Source organism: Pimephales promelas, chromosome 9 (genome assembly GCF_988280905.1).
Source record: "Pimephales promelas chromosome 9, fPimPro1.hap1.1, whole genome shotgun sequence".
Classification (NCBI taxonomy): Eukaryota; Metazoa; Chordata; class Actinopteri; order Cypriniformes; family Leuciscidae; genus Pimephales; species Pimephales promelas.
In genome coordinates, this window is record NC_142777.1 from 2,630,907 (window position 1) to 2,650,267 (window position 19,361).

The 19,361-nt window shown below is 38.1% G+C and overlaps 2 protein-coding genes across 2 annotated transcripts; one reads left to right on the top strand and one right to left on the bottom strand.

Moving 5' to 3' along the window:
• Nucleotides 1-511: 511 nt before the first annotated feature.
• pcdh20l (protocadherin 20-like) lies at nt 512-5,978 on the bottom strand. The gene is made up of 2 exons (XM_039694196.2): nt 5,894-5,978; nt 512-4,527 (listed from the first exon to the last, which is right to left on the bottom strand). The coding sequence occupies exons 1-2, from the start codon at nt 5,915-5,917 to the stop codon at nt 2,029-2,031; spliced, it is 2,523 nt and encodes an 840-aa protein (XP_039550130.2). The 5' UTR covers nt 5,918-5,978; the 3' UTR covers nt 512-2,028.
• LOC120494856 (uncharacterized) lies at nt 5,940-18,987 on the top strand. The gene is made up of 6 exons (XM_039694197.2): nt 5,940-6,030; nt 10,905-11,063; nt 11,177-11,305; nt 11,743-11,823; nt 16,862-16,924; nt 18,769-18,987. Exons 2-6 carry the CDS (start codon nt 11,042-11,044, stop codon nt 18,774-18,776), a joined length of 303 nt encoding a protein of 100 aa, XP_039550131.1. The 5' UTR covers nt 5,940-6,030; nt 10,905-11,041; the 3' UTR covers nt 18,777-18,987.
• The last annotated feature ends 374 nt before the right edge of the window (nt 18,988-19,361 follow it).

Sequence of the window (19,361 nt, forward strand, 5' to 3'; positions counted from 1 at the left end):
TTATAGCCTTTTCTCTCTGCACTTGATATAATTAAACTTGTCAATTTGATGGCGGATCCAGAAAGGTTCAAATGACAATCACCAGTGACAACTAGAGATTCACCCGCTTTAAAATGCAAAACACTTTGGACTTCGGAGAGGCTACAGGAAAAAAAAAAGACTGCAACCGGACCATGCGAAAACATGGATAAATATCGGAAGGGCATAAAATTTAGTCACACAATGCTGATTTTGAACATTAACAATTTGAGAATAAAGTATAATATGCACATTCTCCTCAAAACATTGTGTTCATCCACACTGTACCATGCCGAAGTACAACTCACGTAAAGTTGATAATTGCGAATAAACGCAATTGCAGATTTCGAACAGAGATGGCGACAAAGAGGAAAAATACAGACTGCAGCTTTAACCAGATAAATATCGGCTCTGTATATCATTTATCTGTTAACATGTAAATAATTGGTATCAGTTATAAAAACTCAATATCGGTCAAGCTCACTCAGGAAGATTTCAATGTATCCCAATGGTAATGCTTCTTTATTCAGCATTCCTTGTTTATTTCATTAACATCAATCAGCATTATGGATTTAGTTGACTATGCTGCCAAGATTTGAGAATGATGTGATGACTAACAATGCCTAAAATTTTATGTGCCTTTTGGAGAACATAAAGAAAATAAACAGGGTCAATATTTTCATTATTTGAAATGGCTGATTCATAGCCAATGGTTTACATCCCCATACCAGACCAACAGTTACAGTATATTGCTCCATGATCTAGAAGATAATGGTGCTGAATGCATCAGACGATACAGCACAACCTCTCATAAACTCACAGCGGCAACATGATGACTCACAAGACGAGAAACATGAGAACAATCCAAACAAGTGCACTTTTCTTTCTGCAAGACTGCACCTGTAAGTATTTTCATTTTACTTCCAGAACTGTCACACCAATGCTGACAGATAAATAACAGAACACAGTCCTTAATCTTCATTTTACGCTTTTAAAAAAATGTTAATAGTTTATTTTATTTTAAATAAACACATTATTATAGAAAAAGCAAGCAGGACTCTAAAATTATGCCATACTAATATATTTATAGTATCATGTTATAACTGACGTCTTGGGGCGTATTTTGACCATACGTCAATATCCGCCTTTTTAGGGCCCCCTTAAACGTCGGTAGATGGCGATCCCGCCACAGAATAAAAAAAAAGAAAAAAAGGTAATTGTCACGTTTTATCTCACAATTCTGACATTATGCGATACAAACTCGCAATTGTGTTGTAAAATCAGAATTGAGATATAAACTTGCAATTCAGAATTTTTGAAACTCTGACCTTTTTTTCTCACTTACATTTGCAACTTTATATCACAGAATTTTTACTTTACAACACGCAATTGCTAGCCTGGTTAAAACCAGACCATTCTCAGTTTTAACGGAGTTATGGTCTGGCAAAGCGTCATAGACAAATCATTTCCAGAGGGGCATCACCAATGGACGTCGCGGATAGACCTAAATCCAATCAGAGTGATGAAGGAGATGACGTAGGCAGAGCGGCGGCCAGCGGAGAAACATCTCTGAGTGTTGTTCTTTGCTCGGTTTTTAACAAAAAGGAAACGTTCAAATCGCTTAAAACAGACGCGATAGCTGATTCGAACGAGTGATGTTCGACGGCGGCATCCATCTTTGTAATGTAGGCTACAAGATCTGCTTCAAAATCCCAGCACTGTCGTCATCGTGTAAAGCCCGCCCCAACGTTTCTGATTGGTGCCGCGATTTCGACGGATTGGAAATGGGCTTGAATGTGCTCTTTGCCAGAATAACTTTCAGAGCAAATCTAAATTTGCCAGAAATTGTCTGGGTTTTCCCAGGCTACGCAATTGCAATTTTGAGAAGAAAAAGTCTTTTTTATATATTATTCTGTGGCGGAAACAAGCTTACTATACCATACTGACCAAAAGTACATACAAGTCAATGAGTACTATTTGCAGCTTATCAAAAAAAAATCAAAAAATCATTTAACTAATATCTCTTAAGTTTAATGGGTTCAGTTCGCAGAGATTTCCAGTTTCCCAAGTATCCTTTTTTTTCACTTTTCTTTTTGTGTGTTTGTGCTTAATAAACCCCACTGCAAGCACCAGAAGAACACCGCCCGAGATGACCATCATGCCCAGGCCGCAGAGAAGTACGAGCCAGGCGTTTGAATCGCCTCTGCAGTCTTTGACAGGTAGCGACTTCGGAGGCGGCAGCGTCGCCGGCAGGTACTCTGGCACTGCGCTCACCTGACATTTCTCCAGAGTTTCGTTGACCAGCAGGTTGACCCACACGGTGGTCTGCAGCGGGTCTGGCTTTCCTCCATCGCGGACAACTACGAAGAGGTGGTGCATGCCGTAGTCCTCGCCGCTCAGGCTCTGGACCAGTGTGATGTTTCCTGAGTGCTGGTCAATCTGGAAGGGGCTTTGGAGAGCCGGCTTACTCGCGAGAATTTGGTAAGTGATGTCCGAATTCATTCCTGAGTCCTCATCAATGGCGTAGATCTTAGTTATCATGCTCCCTTCTTGTGTAGCTGGAGATATGGTCAGACAGGAGAGGTTGCTGCTAGGGAGAAGGACATGCGGTTGATTATCATTGACATCCTCGACAAAAATTGTAATTTTCACCGTAGTGGAAAGAGCCGGTCTACCGCCGTCGACGGCTACAACCAGAAGCTCATAGCGATCCTGCTTTTCACGATCGACCTCGTCGGTGCTGCGGAGCGATTCTTCCGCCAGGTCTATAGCAAAAGGGACCTTTTCATTTAAAATACGCACATCCATTATTCTTCCGTTGTCTCCATCATCGGCATCACTTACCGGGATTTTCCCAACTTGGGAAAGTCGTGGAAGGCTCTCAGACACAAAGAAATAGAAATGTGGAGTTGAAAAGGCCGGTGGATTGTCATTCAGATCCAGTACGTTCACGAACACAAGAGCAAAGCCCTCCTGTGCAGGGTCGCCGCCGTCCCGGGCCAGAACAGTCAGGGTGTACGCCTCCTGCTGTTCTCTATCCAACGACTCTGCTACCGAAATCACGCCCGTCTCTTCATGAATACTAAAAGGCCCCCTGTTTGCAAGCCTGTACTTTACTTTGCCAAACTGATCTGTATCTGCGTCGGTCGCCTGCACTTTCAGCAGAAACATTCCAGCCGTGTTGTTCTCCTTGACATCCTTCTCATATCGTGTTTGATCAAACTTCGGGGCATTATCATTCACATCTTCAACCACCACTTTTATGACTTTCCTTCCACGCAGCCGTGTGCCGTGAGGATCAGAAATGACTACTGTAACGTCATACTCCCTGCACATCTCAAAATCTAGAGGTTTTGAAGTTGAAAGCAAATAGCTGCCTGCTTGCGGTTTCAAAGAAAATGGCATGCTGTCTGCTTCTAAGGACAGAGAACCTTTATCACTAGAGGTGTCTTGTATCTCCAAAAGGGCCAAGACAGTGGGGGGCTCGTTCTCTTGTAACACGATCACTTGGTTTTTATGCTCGGCGACAAACCTGATCTTTATGGTCGGCTCTGGACTCGCCAGCGGCTTAATGTCTATGGTTACCTGAGTTTGAGCAGGGGGGCAAAGTGGGCTGTTTGCAAGGACTTTCAACATGTGCTTCTCAGAACTGTCAACCTGCACATCAACAGCTAGGCTGATCAGACCTGTGTGTCCGTCCACGTGAAAGAGCGTTTTAGCCCTGTCTGAGATCTGACGGCTGAAGGAGAAAGTGATCCGGGCGTTTTGGCCCAGGTCTTTGTCTGTGGCTTTAAGCTGTGCCACCGCAGCGCCCTTGATTCCTAATCCTTCCACAGTGGCTGCGATGGGGCTATCGGCGTCAAACTCGGGGCAATTGTCATCAACATCGGTTACAGTTACAATGAGATTAGCAGTAGCGCTGAGTGGCACTGAACCTCCATCTACTGCTACAAGAACCAAGAAGTGGTTTTCCTGAGTTTCCCGGTCCAGTTCCCTTTGTACCACAAGCTCAAGTTCATAGCCGTCTTGTTTGATGCCAAAAAAGCCATTGGAGCCTTTTAAATGGTAATGTATCAAGCCGTTATTGCCAGTGTCCTTATCCCGTGCCTGGTCATCCAGTGGAAAACCCGTCCCATTCGATGCATCTTCAGGTATGCGTATATGAATCCCGTTCCTCTCGAAAAAAGGAGCGTTGTCGTTAACGTCATCCACAGCAATTATTATGGCCACCAAATCGAAATTAGGACCCACGAGTGCAGTGTTCGGAAATGTGCAGTCCCCGTCCTGATGTGTCGGACACAAGGTCTCTCTGTCGATGCGCTCTTTAATGAACAGATCGCCCGTGTTTTCGTCCACCCTGATGTACGTCTCGTCGCGGAGCTGGTATGGAGCCGAGTAGTTCCTGCTTAGGCTTCCGATCTTAACGCCCGCTTCTTGCTCCTCCAGGACGGTAAAACTAAGTTTTCCGAGGCTTTGGATTTGCCCTGCAGATGCCAGGAGAAGCACCCACTGCAAAACAAGAGAAGCAACTTACAACTTGAAAGAAAGCAACACCCTTCTTTCCATATGAAAGTTTAACCACACCGTGTAATCCTTAACCACCAAGCCAGTGTTTTTTTTTTTTTTTTGTCCCTGTTGAATGCGTTTTTGCAAAGGCTGTATTTTAGGCTTACTTGATGTTCCGGCAGCCAGAGAGTTTACTTTAGAATATATAATCTGCTTTAAGCTTGAAAATACCTGCATACTTTCCATAAACAGACTACAAAATAGGTCTTAAATTCTTAAAAATGAATGCATCCCCCAACAAGGCATCTTCTTCCATAATTTAAATAGTTAAGACTTTATTTTATGGTGATCTAGTTGCACGTTACAATATGTACTTACTATAACAGTAAATTATGCATCATTATTGCAAGTAAACCAGACCTTACTGCTAACCCTACAGTGGTTATAATTCAGTACTTATTTTAGTAAGTACAATGTAACTATGTGTAAGGTGTCTGTATTACAGTGCAATCATTCATTTTAGTACTGAGTAATAATAATTAACTACATGCACTTACTATTATGGTAAAGATTAGGGTGCGGTTTAGGTTAGTTGCATGTCGTTAAGCACAATTTATTGTAATTTCTCTAGTAACATTTATCGTGTGTAACAAAGACACTAAAATAAAGTGTCAGTAAGCTTTAAATATTAAATCAAATGTACTTTTCTATGTTGTTTGTATAGTTTATTTGCTTAATATTCTACATATAAATATCCTGTTAAACATTCATAAAATCCAAAGGTTAAATGTTCTTAAGGAAATAGCAGAGTGACAGATTTACACTTAAGGGGATTAACAGGTTCTGCGACAGTTTGATAAGCATATATTTTCCCAATAATTAATTATATAGGCTATATTTGATCGTTTTTATTTTTATAAATACTAACAGGGTTGAATAGTCAAGCTTAAAATTGTGTGATAATAAATGCATAATATCTAAATATCTAATAAAGCAACACAGCTTTCTTGAAAAAACAAAAACAAAAAACAAACATGGGATTTTTGCTTGTTTTTGCTCTAAAAATAGTTATGGGACACTAATTTGTGCTCTATTCATGGAAAGTACCAGCAACACATTTTGGACTTTGTCCCTTAGACAAGTAGGCTATCTTCTGTTTATTTGTATATGGTAGTCTAATTTGTCTGTCTATTTGAAACCACCAAATGACATATTTGGAAACGGGTTATCTGCACCAGACACACAAAGCAGACTGACTTCTGTGGAATTTACTTGGTAAAACTTGGCGTTCAACGCCAAAATACGTGAAATATTTTCTTTCTGAAAATCTAACAACAATACCGAGTAATGTCCTGTATATGACACTGACCTGTAGAGTATTCCAGTTCATCATGTGGTGGTGTTGAGCTGTCCATTCTTCAGGAACATGTTGAGCTCTGTGAGCACGAGGAGAGCTCGCGTGAAATGCGTCGGGACTCGGGAGCGCGCCGCGTACCTGTGCCACAGGTGAGCTCGAGATTAACCTGCGATTATAATGCTGCCGTTGGGTGAAAGCGAAAAATACTGGTCTGACGGGATGTTTTTCTGCCTGAATGCCTTTTAATGATAGATGGGTTGTGCTTAAGCATTTCCCCCCATTCAACACTGAGCTCTCTCAGTAATGCTTATAATAACATAAACACTCTAAACTATAATAAGAGAGATTTTAGTAGTTATACCTTTTCATTTCAGTTGTTGATGTTCAGTTTTGCTTTCCTGAAGCAACATGAATTAGAACTGTGGATTTTTAAAACAAAATGCACAGTTATATTTGTAGTGCTGTTTTTTTTTGCTATGTTGTCAACATGTCTCAGTGACGCCATCGTGAGGGCACTAGTGATATCACATTTATCTGATAGCTCTCATGTTCATATTCTAGCCACAGTTATATTCTATTATTCTGTAAACTAGCGTGCTTTTTTTTTTTTTTTGGTGTAGTGGAACTAGTAATAAAATAAATGCTATAAAAAGTTATATGCACAAAACCAGAATGATAACAGCCCTTACGAGTTTCTGTCAAGTACTGTAACTTGACAGCCACTTACAAGAAAAAAAAAAGAAAAAAAAGAAAGAAAGAAAAAAACATCGGGGGCCGTATTCACTAAAATATTGTATTCACAAAGAATTGTACTAGGAGTAGGCTACTCCTAAATCGCACTAAAATATTTTAGCTTGGAAATTTATCTTAAAATTTATTCACAACACATTTTAGACCTACTCTTAGTAAGGAAAAATGACAACTCCTAAATAAGAGTGAGTCTTCGTTGCTATGGATGACGTCAATTCTCTTGCACGAGCTTCCTAGCCATGATCACGGTGATTGGTTGTTAGATGACAGGGCCATCATGCGGAAAATAACACATAACAAATCATCGAATTACGACATCTAAATATGTCTGTGTCCTTCAAAAAATAATAATGTCATCGAAATGCATATCATGTTTGTGCAGGCCCCAGTGAAGTGTAATTATAAAAAAGGCAGAGAAAGAGAGAAAAGTTAATTCAATTAAATGAAATCAAGGTAGCCTAATACCCTAATGAAAACCGCCACTTGCCTAATAATGAAAAATGACACTTGCATGAACACCTAATGCAAGCCTAAATAGACTACTTAAAAGTCGGTGTATTTGATTGAGTGAATGGGTGAATTTGAGTGGAAAATGTAAGTGTGGCCATTGGGTCTGTGAAAGCGCTTCAATCCTTTGTGAATATGTGTCTTAGTAAGTTAGGAGTAAGCTGTCCCAGACTTAAGTGCTACTTTTAGGGCTAAAATGCTTCGTGAATTAAGGGAGACCGGGGATGGTTGTAACATTTTTGACCTTTCTGTCTATATCTTGGAGTACTTTTCAGCCAGTGTGTTCAAAATGTGATTCAAACTAGTTACAAGTGTCTGCTATCAAATGGCATAACTTTTACCTTTGCAACACAAACAGAAAATGCATGGTTTAGTTTCAAACACGAGGAGTGAAATGTTACAATTCACCCCATAGTCTGGGTTAGTTGTAACATACCCTGGGGTGAGATGTAACATTATGAGATCCTCCATAACCGGGGTGATAATGAAATAAGAATTTTGAAAGCTTTTTATTCAACACTGACTTTTCAATATAACTGATGTGTGTGTTTGAGTTCGTGTTACGCCCATTTCACACATACTCGTCGTATCGTATGCGGTGCGTGTTGTGTATATGGTACAGGGCGGTGTATGCGGCGGTGTGTATACGGTACAGGAGCAGCACACACTAAAGTGTTTTCACATATGCTGCGTTTGCAGTGCGTAACTGATCCGCGGCTGTACCACAAACACATAGCTCACTATTTTTTTATTTCAAAGTCCGCAGTTATGCAGCAACTTTTCTTAAAATGAAAGTTTTGTCATCATTGCGATTCTCTTTGTACATTTTTACAAACTTGAATGGACATATGCACGTTTAAACAAACAACGTAGGCATATCATCCCATGCATTACTTCTATATACACTCTCAGAGAAAAAGGTACAAAAGCTGTCACTGGGGCTGTACCTTTTCAAAAGTACCTAAAGGGTTTATATTGGTACCTAAAATGTACATAATACCCCCTAAAATGTATACATAATAGCACCTAAATGTCCATATTAGCACCTAAAATGTACATATTAGCACCTGAAATATACATAATAGCACCTAAAATGTCCATATTAGCACCTAAAATGTACATACTAGGACCTAAATTTACATAACATCACCTAAAATGTCCATATTAGCACCTAAAAATGTACGTAATAGCACCTAAAATGTCCATATTAGCACCTAAAATGTCCATATTGGCTCCTAAAATGTACATATTAGCTCCTAAATGTCCATATTAGCACCTAAAATGTCCATATTAGCACCTAAAATGTACATATTAGCACCTGAAATATACATAATAGCACCTAAAATGTCCATATTAGCACCTAAAATGTACATACTAGGACCTAAATTTACATAACAGCACCTAAAATGTCCATATTAGCACCTAAAAATGTACGTAATAGCACCTAAAATGTCCATATTAGCACCTAAAATGTCCATATTGGCTCCTAAAATGTACATATTAGCTCCTAAATGTCCATATTAGCACCTAAAATGTCCATATTAGCACCTAAAAATGTACGTAATAGCACCTAAAATGTCCATATTAGCACCTAAAATGTCCATATTAGCACCTAAAATGTACATATTAGCTCCTAAATGACCATATTAGCACCTACAAATGTACATAATAGCACCTAAAATGTCCATATTAGCACCTAAAATGTCCATATTAGCACCTAAAATGTACATATTAGCTCCTAAATATCCATATTAGCACCTAAAATGTCCATATTAGCACCTAAAAATGTACGTAATAGCACCTAAAATGTCCATATTAGCACCTAAAATGTCCATATTAGCACCTAAAATATACATATTAGCTCCTAAATGACCATATTAGCACCTACAAATGTACATAATAGCACCTAAAATGTCCATATTAGCACTTAAAATGTCGATTAGCACCTAAAAATGTATGTAATAGCACCTAAAATGTCCATATTAGCACCTAAAATGTCCATATTGGCTCCTAAAATGTACATATTAGCTCCTAAATATCCATATTAGCACCTAAAATGTCCATATTAGCACCTAAAATGTACATATTAGCTCCTAAAATGTACATATTAGCTCCTAAATGTCCATATTAGCACCAACAAAAGTTTTCCCTTTTGAAAAGGTACAGCCCTAGTGACGGTTTTTGTACCTTTTTTTCTGAGAGTGTATATATATTGAGTTGCTCAAGCAAGTGATCAAATATTTAAACAAACATTTTAAATCTATTAAAACTTAATTTTTTTTACAAACAAGAACCAACAAGTAACACAATATTAACAATCTAATAACCTCTATTAACTAACAAAAACTTTGATCAACAACGCACAGATAAAAATGGTACTTTATGGAAGCGTATTGCATTCCCTTGAAGAAAAAAAATCTACTCTGTTTTTTCTGAATTAACGAGTTATTTATCTCAGAATTACGAGATCATTTTTAATGGGAAAAAAGTTTTTGCTCTCTTTTTCTGAATTAATTATCTCAAAAACTCATTCATTCATGAAAACAGAGTTAAAAAATTTCCATGAAAAATGATCTTTCAATTCTGAGATAATTAACTTGTTAATTCAGAAAAACAAAGCAAAAACTTTTTCAATGAAAAATGATCTCGTAATTTTGAGATAATTAATTCAGAAAAACTAGATTTTGTTTCCTTAAGTGAATGCAATACACTTCCGTGGTATTCATACTTCAATGCGAATTAATTATTTGGATCCGTATTCTGAAGTGAAGATCATTGGATCTAACTAGTAATGACTCAAGTGTTACTACATGATCTAATCATGACTTGATTAGCACAAAAGTTTTTTTTTTAGATTTTTGGTGGTAACACTTGAGTCATTACTACACACACACACACAAACACATATACATATGAGCTAGGAGACATACATAAAAACATTATTTTTTGGGAGGTAGGTTAAATAAGAAAATAACTGTATGATAAATTGGTGGCTGATGATTAATATGTCCCAGTACTCACCGTGACTCCAGTGATTCAAAGCCAGTCCAGAGGAATGCCGGAAAATTGGCCACAGGACAAGCATGGTCTCGACAACTGCATTTAAAAATCAATTTCTTTACAATTATTCAGTTGATAAATAGACAGCATAGGCCAATTATTAACAGCATTGGTTCTTGTGTAGTTATTCATTAACAAAGGAAGTGTTACCTTATTAGTGTTACCTGCACTGAATACATCAACAAGGAAATGGGGAAAATATGGCACTTCAACCAGTAAGAAAAATGTGCAAGAAAAAGCTATTTCATAAGAAACGTGTTCTTATTGTTATCAACAAGTTTAAGAGATTTTATAATGAGGGAAGTCTCAGCAATAAAAACATCAAACCGAGGCAAAGTTTTGAGAAATCTGTGTTTGTGGATATATATATATACATATTTTTTTTTGTTACAATTCAGCACAAATAAACAACAATCTTAAAATGCACTGTCACTTCCAAAATAAAATAAAGAAATGTATCTATGAAAAGTTTAAAACACATTTTATAAAAGGAGAAATGTAACAACTTAAGTTCTCCCAAAGAGATTTAACCTGATTGCAATGGTAGAATAAATTGACAAATCAACAACAACAACAAAAAAAAAGTTGGTAGCAAGTATATCTTTCTGATTTTATTGGATAATATTTGAAGGCTGTCTTCCAGTGAATAATGCTGTGAAAGTGGAAACTAGCTTTCTCTCTTCTGCATGTGACATCATGTGTGTAGGAGTCAGGGGAAATTACTGTGACCACGGAGACCAAGCTGTGCTCTGATTGGTCGACCCATCGTGTGCTGGGTGGAGTCTATATAAACGCTCTCTGAGGAGAATCACCAGTTTCCAGGACTATTCAGAGAACCTCGCCATGTCTACACCAAACAATTCTGGTAAGATTTTCTCGCATAAAATTCCACATTATTTCAAATGTGAGATTTGATTTCTTTCCATAAACGATTTCTCAGTGTTTGGTTCAGCTAATTCTAATGTATGTGAATTGTAGAGTTGGATTTGGAGCTGGGAGACTTACTGCAGGAGTTTAATGATGTTGTGAAGGAGTTGAGCTCTGAACACGTGCTGAGAGATGCGAAGAGACACACAGGAGTCGGTGATGGAGACGATTCAGACTACTGTAAGCACACTACAGTCAAACCTTTTCATGTGCTATTTTCATAGTTTGCAGTAAAAACGATTTACATAAAGAGAACTTTTTTCAATTCAACCAACGGATTATATGATTCTCTGCTTTTATCAAACACACACCCACGTTCTCACTAAATGAGCACCATAGACTTCAAATTGATATAATACAGACTAGTCATAAAAAAACTTTCTTGAACTTTTGAAAAACCAAACATTGTCTTAGATTTAGCTCTCTTATAGAGACCCACACACAGAGGCACTTCCATTGCTTTGCTAATGTGATTCACATCTCTCTTGGTTTTGATCCTAATGTAATAGAATAAATGCATTAGTTAACCTTTGAAAGCTTTATTCTTGTGATGTCAATCCCATGTCAATGGCATTCAGATGTATGAGGCACACATTAACCCTTCTGTGTCTCTTCAGGTAGCGAGGCTTCGCTGGCGAACAGTTTGAATGCCAGTCAAGAGGAGCTCCACATCGCAAGCATGACCTCGGCACCTAAAGGTATTAACATCACAACACCCGGCAGACGGCGTCACATTTACTAAACAGGCCCTCCCGTGGCTCCAACCCCTGTGTGCTCTTTCTGTCCGTCTTATTCCAGCCTTTGTTTGTGGATTGTTCAGCTTTGAGGCTTTTGATGCTGCTGTGATGGAACTGAATAGCAGTAAAAGACATCTTAAAAACCAGTTGAATCAATCAGTCAGTTTATAAGATGATCTACTGTATACAGTAGGGCTGGGTATTGAGACAAATTTCACAATTCGATTCGATTTCGATTCACAAGCTTGCAATTCGATTCGATTTCGATTACGATTCGATTCAATATCGATTATTTTGGATATCAGTTACAATAAATGGCAACCCAGACAGCAAACTGACATTGAATCAACGTGGAAACGACGTCTCTCATGACATTGAAACAACGTTGATTTGCTCATCGAATTAACGTTGAACCAACGTCAGACGCGGCATTCTTCAAAGCTAAATGAAAATCGAAAATTGGTTTGCTTTCATAACGTTGAAACAACGCGTTGATTTCAAGTTGTTTTTCCGTTAGTTTTGAAAGAATGACGCGTCTGACGTTGGTTCAACGTTAATTCGATGAGCAAAACAATGTCAGATCAACGTTGTTTCGATGTCATATTTCCACGTTGATTCAATGTCAGTTTGCTATCTGGGAATTTTTCTCAAGGGAATCAAATCTCTTAAATGCTGTAAACTATGGGAGTCTAGTTGTAGCCTACTAGGCTTCATTGGCCTAATATGAAGGTAATAATTAACTGTTTTGTAGCTATACAAACACTTAAATTACACTTTTATTTATTTTTTTAATAAGAAGATTATATGAAATATAAACATTTAAATGGTGGCTGTCATAAAAACTTGCCAGATTTATTCAAATATGCATTAAATATTGAAGAACACTAACGAGTGTGGACTAACGAGTTTATGTGGGTTTTCTGAGGTAAATATGACGATACATGACATTGATTACGAGCTGTTTAACTGACGTCTTTCCACGGTTGAAACGCTGATTGAGCGAATCAATGTGACATGATACGGATTTAGATAAGTTGTAGGCTACTCTATCTTTTAACACACTTTCAGATGCTCATTCATGTTTATTTCGCGCTGTAGCTGGTATTATTAACCCGGAAGAGAGATCAGCGCTGCTGCTTCTCTAGAGCTGCGCCAGAGCGATCTCACGCCACAGCGCCGAAACGGCAAAACGCTATTTATGTTTTTGAATTTCTAAAGAAAATGGACGTAATTTGAAAATTGAGACTTTGTTTCATATCAATGGTAACAAAGGACCAAAGATTATTGCGATTTGTTGGATGCGCGCAGCCGCGATACAATGTCTCATTCATTCAAATGAAACAGGATGATTAATCGATTCTTGAGATTTAAGAATCGATATCGGTTTGTAAAAATGAGAATCAATATTTATTACCCAGCCCTAGTATACAGTATGCATGCGTTTTACTAGTGTAATTCTAATTTTGTTGTGTATTACAAGGGCATAGAATTTATTAGGGATGCTTGGGACACGTCCCTACCAATATCCAGAGATAATTTAAATCAAACAATCGTAATAAATCTATATATAACCTCTATGTCTAACCTTTCTTAGGCCACACTGCTCTTCTAACTAAGGCTTGTCATGGAAAGTTGATACTTGGTGCTAGTTCGGTTTGAAAAAATTACACTTTTTAGCTTTTTTCAGGGGTTTTGGTTCGTTTTCACACCACACTGATTGCTCTGGTCCGAATCAGTTGATGAAACGAACCAAAATACAGTCATAGGCCATGTCCACACTAATACGTTTTCGTTTGAAAACGTATATTTTTCTCTCCGTTTTGGCCTTCCGTCCACACTGAGACGCCGTTTTAAGTCAACAAAAACGTATCGTTTGGAAAACGCTCTCCAAAGTGGATAAATTTGAAAACGCCGTTTTCGCGTTGTAGTGTGGACAGTGAAACCGGAGTTATTTCAAAACGATGACGTAAGTTTAGTCATGTGATCCATGTAGTACCAATAGATATTCATGTTTATCGGTATTGTGCCTGTTACTTAATATGTGCTATTCTTCATAGCACAGTACTGCAAAGATGACAGATAATGTACTCACATTTGCAAAACAGGAGAGCAGTTGCGTTTTAGACCAAACATATGGTGACTGAATGCGACCTGGACGCATCAGTGATGGTGAGATATTTTGCTAAATCAAATTGTCCTGTTATTGTGCGATAACTTACTTTATTATTTATTTTCCCAACTGTATCATCTCAGTGAGCTTTTGTGAAGTTTCACGCATGCGCAGTAATGTGAATTTAGAAATTTCTCATCCACACTGAAACGTTGGAAAACGCCTGAAAACGCTAGTGTGGACGGAGAGCGTTTTTAAACGAAAACCCCGTTTTCAAATGTATCCAGATTAATGTGGACGTAGCCATGGAAAGTTGATACTTGGTGCTTTTACATCTGTAGTTTGGTTAGGAAAAATGACACTTTTTAGCTTTTTTTTTCAGGGGTTTTGGTTCGTTTTCACACCACACTGATTGCTCTGGTCCGAATCAGTTGATGAAACGAACCAAAATATAGTCACGTGACAACATCCACATTACTCGTTGGCCAGATATCATATTTCCATAACTGCACTTCGATTGGTCAGAATTAATGTGCGTGAAAATTCCAACAGAACTTCGACAAAATTCCAACAAAATCCCGCTGACATGCAGAGAATTCACTCATAATGTATGTTCAGAATCAGCACGAGCTTTATCCTTTCGCAAATCCCCTCATAAACAACAAAGTATAGACGCGATATAAATAAGAGGTTCATTGTGCAGTGCAGACAACTTCAGTGTTTTAGTGAGAGTGCAGAACGCGGTAAGTCAGTCATGGCTTAAAGGGATCGCTTTTGGCCATATAAATAATCATTTTGTTTTACTACGGCAGCTGGTTTAGTCCAAAAATGCGCAGTTACTTGGCAGTTGGGTCTGTTCGAGGTCGGCTCACGTTCTCACCACAAACGAACCGCTCCAGAGTTGGTTTGAAAGTGTACCGACGCTTGTTTGGTGCGCACCCGAGTGCGATTGCTGCTTTCACACCTGCCCAAACGAACCGCACCGAGAGGGAAAACGATCTCAAGTGCGATTCAACCGAACTAAAAGAGGCAGGTGTGAAAGCACCCTTAACTGTACGTTCACACCGCCGCCGACTTGAGCGTCAGAGAAGCTCTGGCCGCCCTGTGAAGGACGCTTGTCAAAAAGTACGGGGAAGCTTGTTGACGCTTTGGATGCTTTGAATGCTCTGACTAAAGGGGGTCGCACACCGGACGAGAAGTCCACCTACAATTCGAAAACACACCGGCGGTGCCATTCGGCGTCTGTCCACGGTGCCCAGCTACGGCTCAGGACCTTATTCAAAACCATGTCGCGCCACAGAGCACCATTTTGCATAGTTTTATGTTAAATTTACATTTATTTGATTAAAATCGTCGTTAATGTACATAGCTTCACCCTGTGTTGTATTCACTCGGGTTAGCTAAACGCTAGCTAAATACTGTTGTACTATGTGACCGTTGCCTAGACAACAGATAACGCTACAACAAAATAACAGAGTTAATGTGATAGACACTTTTATTTGATTAACGTTCAAACAGGAACTATTATTCAATGAACATAAAAAATAAACAATGAATCAAGTTAAATCTCGCACATCGTGCAGCTCTTGATTCAAAATTGAGCTCGTGCGAATAGAATGTGCGCGTCCGGTGTGCCATACCTGGTGTTGTCCTAGAGGTGGCGCTGCGCTACGCTTCTTGTCCGGTGTGCGACCCCCTTAAGGGTGTCACGATTCAGATTTTAAATCGAAAATTGATCGAAATTAATTCACAATCTCAAACTTCGAATTAAAAAATGGAATTGTCGATGCTGGGAGAGAGCGAGAGACCTCATGTAAGACAGAGAGCATCCTGATTGGCCGATTGATAAAAATCGAGAATCGAATCGACCCGTGACCTTAGAATAATGTGATCGGATCAAGGATTTGGAGAATTGTGACACGTTGAGGACGTCTAAATTCCGGTTTTTCCACTGAACCGCGTCACAGCTCATTACCATAAAGTTGAGCTTATTTCAACACTCTGATTGACGCTCAAAACACCCAAACCGCGACTCTGATAGATTTGACGCTCCTTGCAGCTGATAAAAGCCAGCTTCCATTGGAAATGAATGACTTCCGGGAGCTTTGGAAGCTCGAGCTCAAACGTACAGTTAGAAATCTCTCTCTCTCTCTCTCTCTCCTGTACAATGCTGTCGGATCCAAATATGGTCGTTTCCTTTTTATCAGCAACAAGTGAAAGTAAAAGGGTGCAAATGTGCAATCTCATTGGCTGATGCTAAATCTTTAAAGCCCATTTTCTCAAAATGACTTTTCTCTCATCCTCCGAAAGTCTGAAATCTCCACTTCGGTAGCACCTATACACACCAAACTTCCCAGTCTTGTACTTAGTTATACTATGAAGACATTTACAGTGGGATTTGTGGATAGATTATTCCTAGCCCGATTTATATATAACATTTTATATAAAAAAAAAAAACTTTATTTTTTTTAAGACAGTATTCTGATTTATATTTAAATGGGTCATACCAATGATATTACCTGAGAAGTTCTAGTAAACCCCACTCATTCAAGGAATGGATGGAGTGAAAACACAACATTAGTGTTTAAAGTGCAGGTGCACCTTTTATACTTTCTGCTGTTAGACTGAATGCAAATAATCCACCAAAATAACAATAACACTAAAACAAGAGCTTTTATGAAACAACTGTTTATGTCAAAATCAAACCTGTGAACTTGGCTTATAAAACCATTTGAACGTGGCGTTTTATCATGAATGCGGAATTTCACCCCCTCTATCGTCTTGCCTTCGTAACTCAGAGGGTCGCATTTCTTTCTGGCTGGAATGTTCCACAGGAAATGTGTGGAACGTTCCAATGGGCTGACGTCTCTGTCTCTCTACTCTTTACAGCCAGGCTCGGGGACACCAGCGACCTACAGAGCTTCATTGAAAACCTGGACAGAGAGCTAGCAGGTATAAACACAGTTTGGCGCTTGGTCACATTTAAGGCAGATGTTATATTAAAGGAGTAGTTCACTTTAAAAAAATCTTTTGCTGATAATTTACTCACCCCCATGTCATCCAAGATATCCATGTATTTCTTTCTTCAGTCGAAAAGAAATTAAGGTTTTTGATGAAAACATTCCAGGATTTTCTCCATATAATGGACTTCAATGGGAACCAAACGGTTCAAGGTCCAAAAGACAGTTTCAGTGCAAACTGTTCAAAGGGATTTAAACGATTCCAGACGATGAATAAGGGCGAATCAAGCGAAACGATCGCTCATTTAAAAAAAAAAGTTTTATTAGCTCAAATGGTCGCCTTGCTCTGTTCTGTGTGACTCTCCTGTTCGAACTTGTTCATCAAAATGAACGAATCTTTTTCCAAGTCAATTTGTTCGTTTTGTTCGTTGAATGAACCAATTGACTCAGAAAAGATTCGTTCATTTTGATGAATGAGTTCGAACAGGAGAGTCACAGAAGAGAGCAAGGCGAGCATTGAGCTTATAAAACTTAAACTTTGTTATTTATTTATTAAATGAGTGATCGTTTCCCTAGATAAGACCCTTATTCATCGTCTGGAATCGTTTAAAGCCCTTTGAACAGTTTGCACTGAAACTGTCATTTGGACCTTGAACCATTTGGACCCCATTGAAGTTTCTCCATTATTAATATATGGAGAAAATCCTGGAATGTTTTCATTAAAAACCTTCATTTCTTTTCGACTGAAGAAAGAAAGACATGGACAATTGGATGACAGGGGGGTGAGTAAATTATCAGCAAAATTTTTTTTTTCAAAAGTGAACTACTCCTTTAACATTGAAAAATTTAACATTGACGATGCAACTCAAGTGTTCCGTCAGGCGCTTCACATTTAGAATCTTTTAACGTTTCATTTTATGGATTTAGTTGAATGAATGAATTTTGTGTTAATTTTTTATTTCAGTCAATTTTTCTGAATTAAAAAGCTTGTGAATATTAGAGCATTGAACATTGTGAACATTAACTAGAGTTTATCGTAAATTTGAAGAAATGTTCTCCTTAAAACTATTTTTCGGGGTTTTTTTTAAATCGAGTCAAGAATCCCATGGGTTCTATATAGAACCTCGCTGGACCTTTTTTCCCCAAAAATGTATCTTTTGAAAGAATAATGTGGCATAATCAGAACTACAATGTAGAATTGTATTAATCTAGATCAAACCACCCATAGTATATCTCTGTAAAAAGAAAAGTTGCTGCCTTCATTTTTAAAGTACAATCAACTTGGATCTTTAAGTAATTTCAACATAAGTAACATTGAACTGACTTTAAAAAAATCTTGCTTCTAAAAAGAAATTGTTTAACTTAGTTTTGAGGAGTTAAAGCAATGTAAAAACACGTTTCCATAACTTATTTAGTCCAAAAGTATTCTTGTTTGGCCAACCGCAAGTGTGTGATAGCAAACCCGAGGGGACTATAGATTTACTTTCATATGTCTCTGCCATATAACTTGATATATGCTCTCTATTAGTTGATAATATAGCAGAAAACAATTGGCACTACTCATTATCACCAATTATCTTGTTTGTCACATTGTGCTTAGTGAAAAACCTAGAATCTATTATAACATCATTCTTGAGAAATAAAGGTAAAATGTCCATCAGTGCGATAATGTTAATATGCCTATTGCTAAATCACTAACAAAGGCCAGTGGTTATACAGCGCTCACTCCCAGCATGCACCGCTGTCAGCGGAGTGACAGTCATGAATCATAACTCCCCGGTTACATGATATCTCACTCCTCTAACCTGAGCTTTCACGATCTTATCTGTCTGACAGAGATGTGATCGCAGAGGACGGAGCACCTGAAGAATCTCTGAAATCAGGAAGTCCACGGCAAGGAAGCAGAGCTTACTGTGTCTTTCTCATTCGTCACAAACTTCCAAGTTTCTCAGTAGATGTTTTATTTCAATAAATAATTATATACATGTTTTATATAAAAAAGCACAATTTCGTTTAAGTTATGAAGACTTGTTGATAAATAGCTATTTTTTTAAACTTTTTGTAAAAATATCAGTGTTAGCGTGTTTAACATAATGTGTAATGTTAATTTTACCTTGTACAGAATTTTTAAATAAAGTTTTTTTTTGCATAAATTTTTTTTTTTTTTTTTTTCGTTTTTTTCAACTACATCATAATTGTTTAGGGTAATGAGGTATATCTGACGAAAGAAAGTCATGATGAAATCAAATCAAGTCATTATGCAAAGAATCGTAATAAAATTTATTTTTACAGTGAAATATGACCTGGACAACTAAATTAGGGCTGGGCATTGACACATATTTCATGGTTCAATTAGATTTTGATTCAATAATGATAGATTGGATATGGTACAGTACATGGCACACTTCCTCAAGGAAATAAATCTCAGG

What these genes read in the sequence shown, in the direction of transcription:
- LOC120494856 (XM_039694197.2), top strand. Translation starts at nt 11,042, where the DNA reads ATGTCTACACCAAACAATTCTG. An exon ending in TGGAGACGATTCAGACTACT is followed by an intron (nt 11,306 to 11,742) that starts GTAAGCACACTA and finishes GTGTCTCTTCAG; the next exon opens with GTAGCGAGGCTTCGCTGGCG. An exon ending in CATGACCTCGGCACCTAAAG is followed by an intron (nt 11,824 to 16,861) that starts GTATTAACATCA and finishes TACTCTTTACAG; the next exon opens with CCAGGCTCGGGGACACCAGC.
- pcdh20l (XM_039694196.2), bottom strand. Translation starts at nt 5,917, where the DNA reads ATGATGAACTGGAATACTCTACAG. An exon ending in TGAACTGGAATACTCTACAG is followed by an intron (nt 4,528 to 5,893) that starts GTCAGTGTCATA and finishes CTTGTTTTGCAG; the next exon opens with TGGGTGCTTCTCCTGGCATC.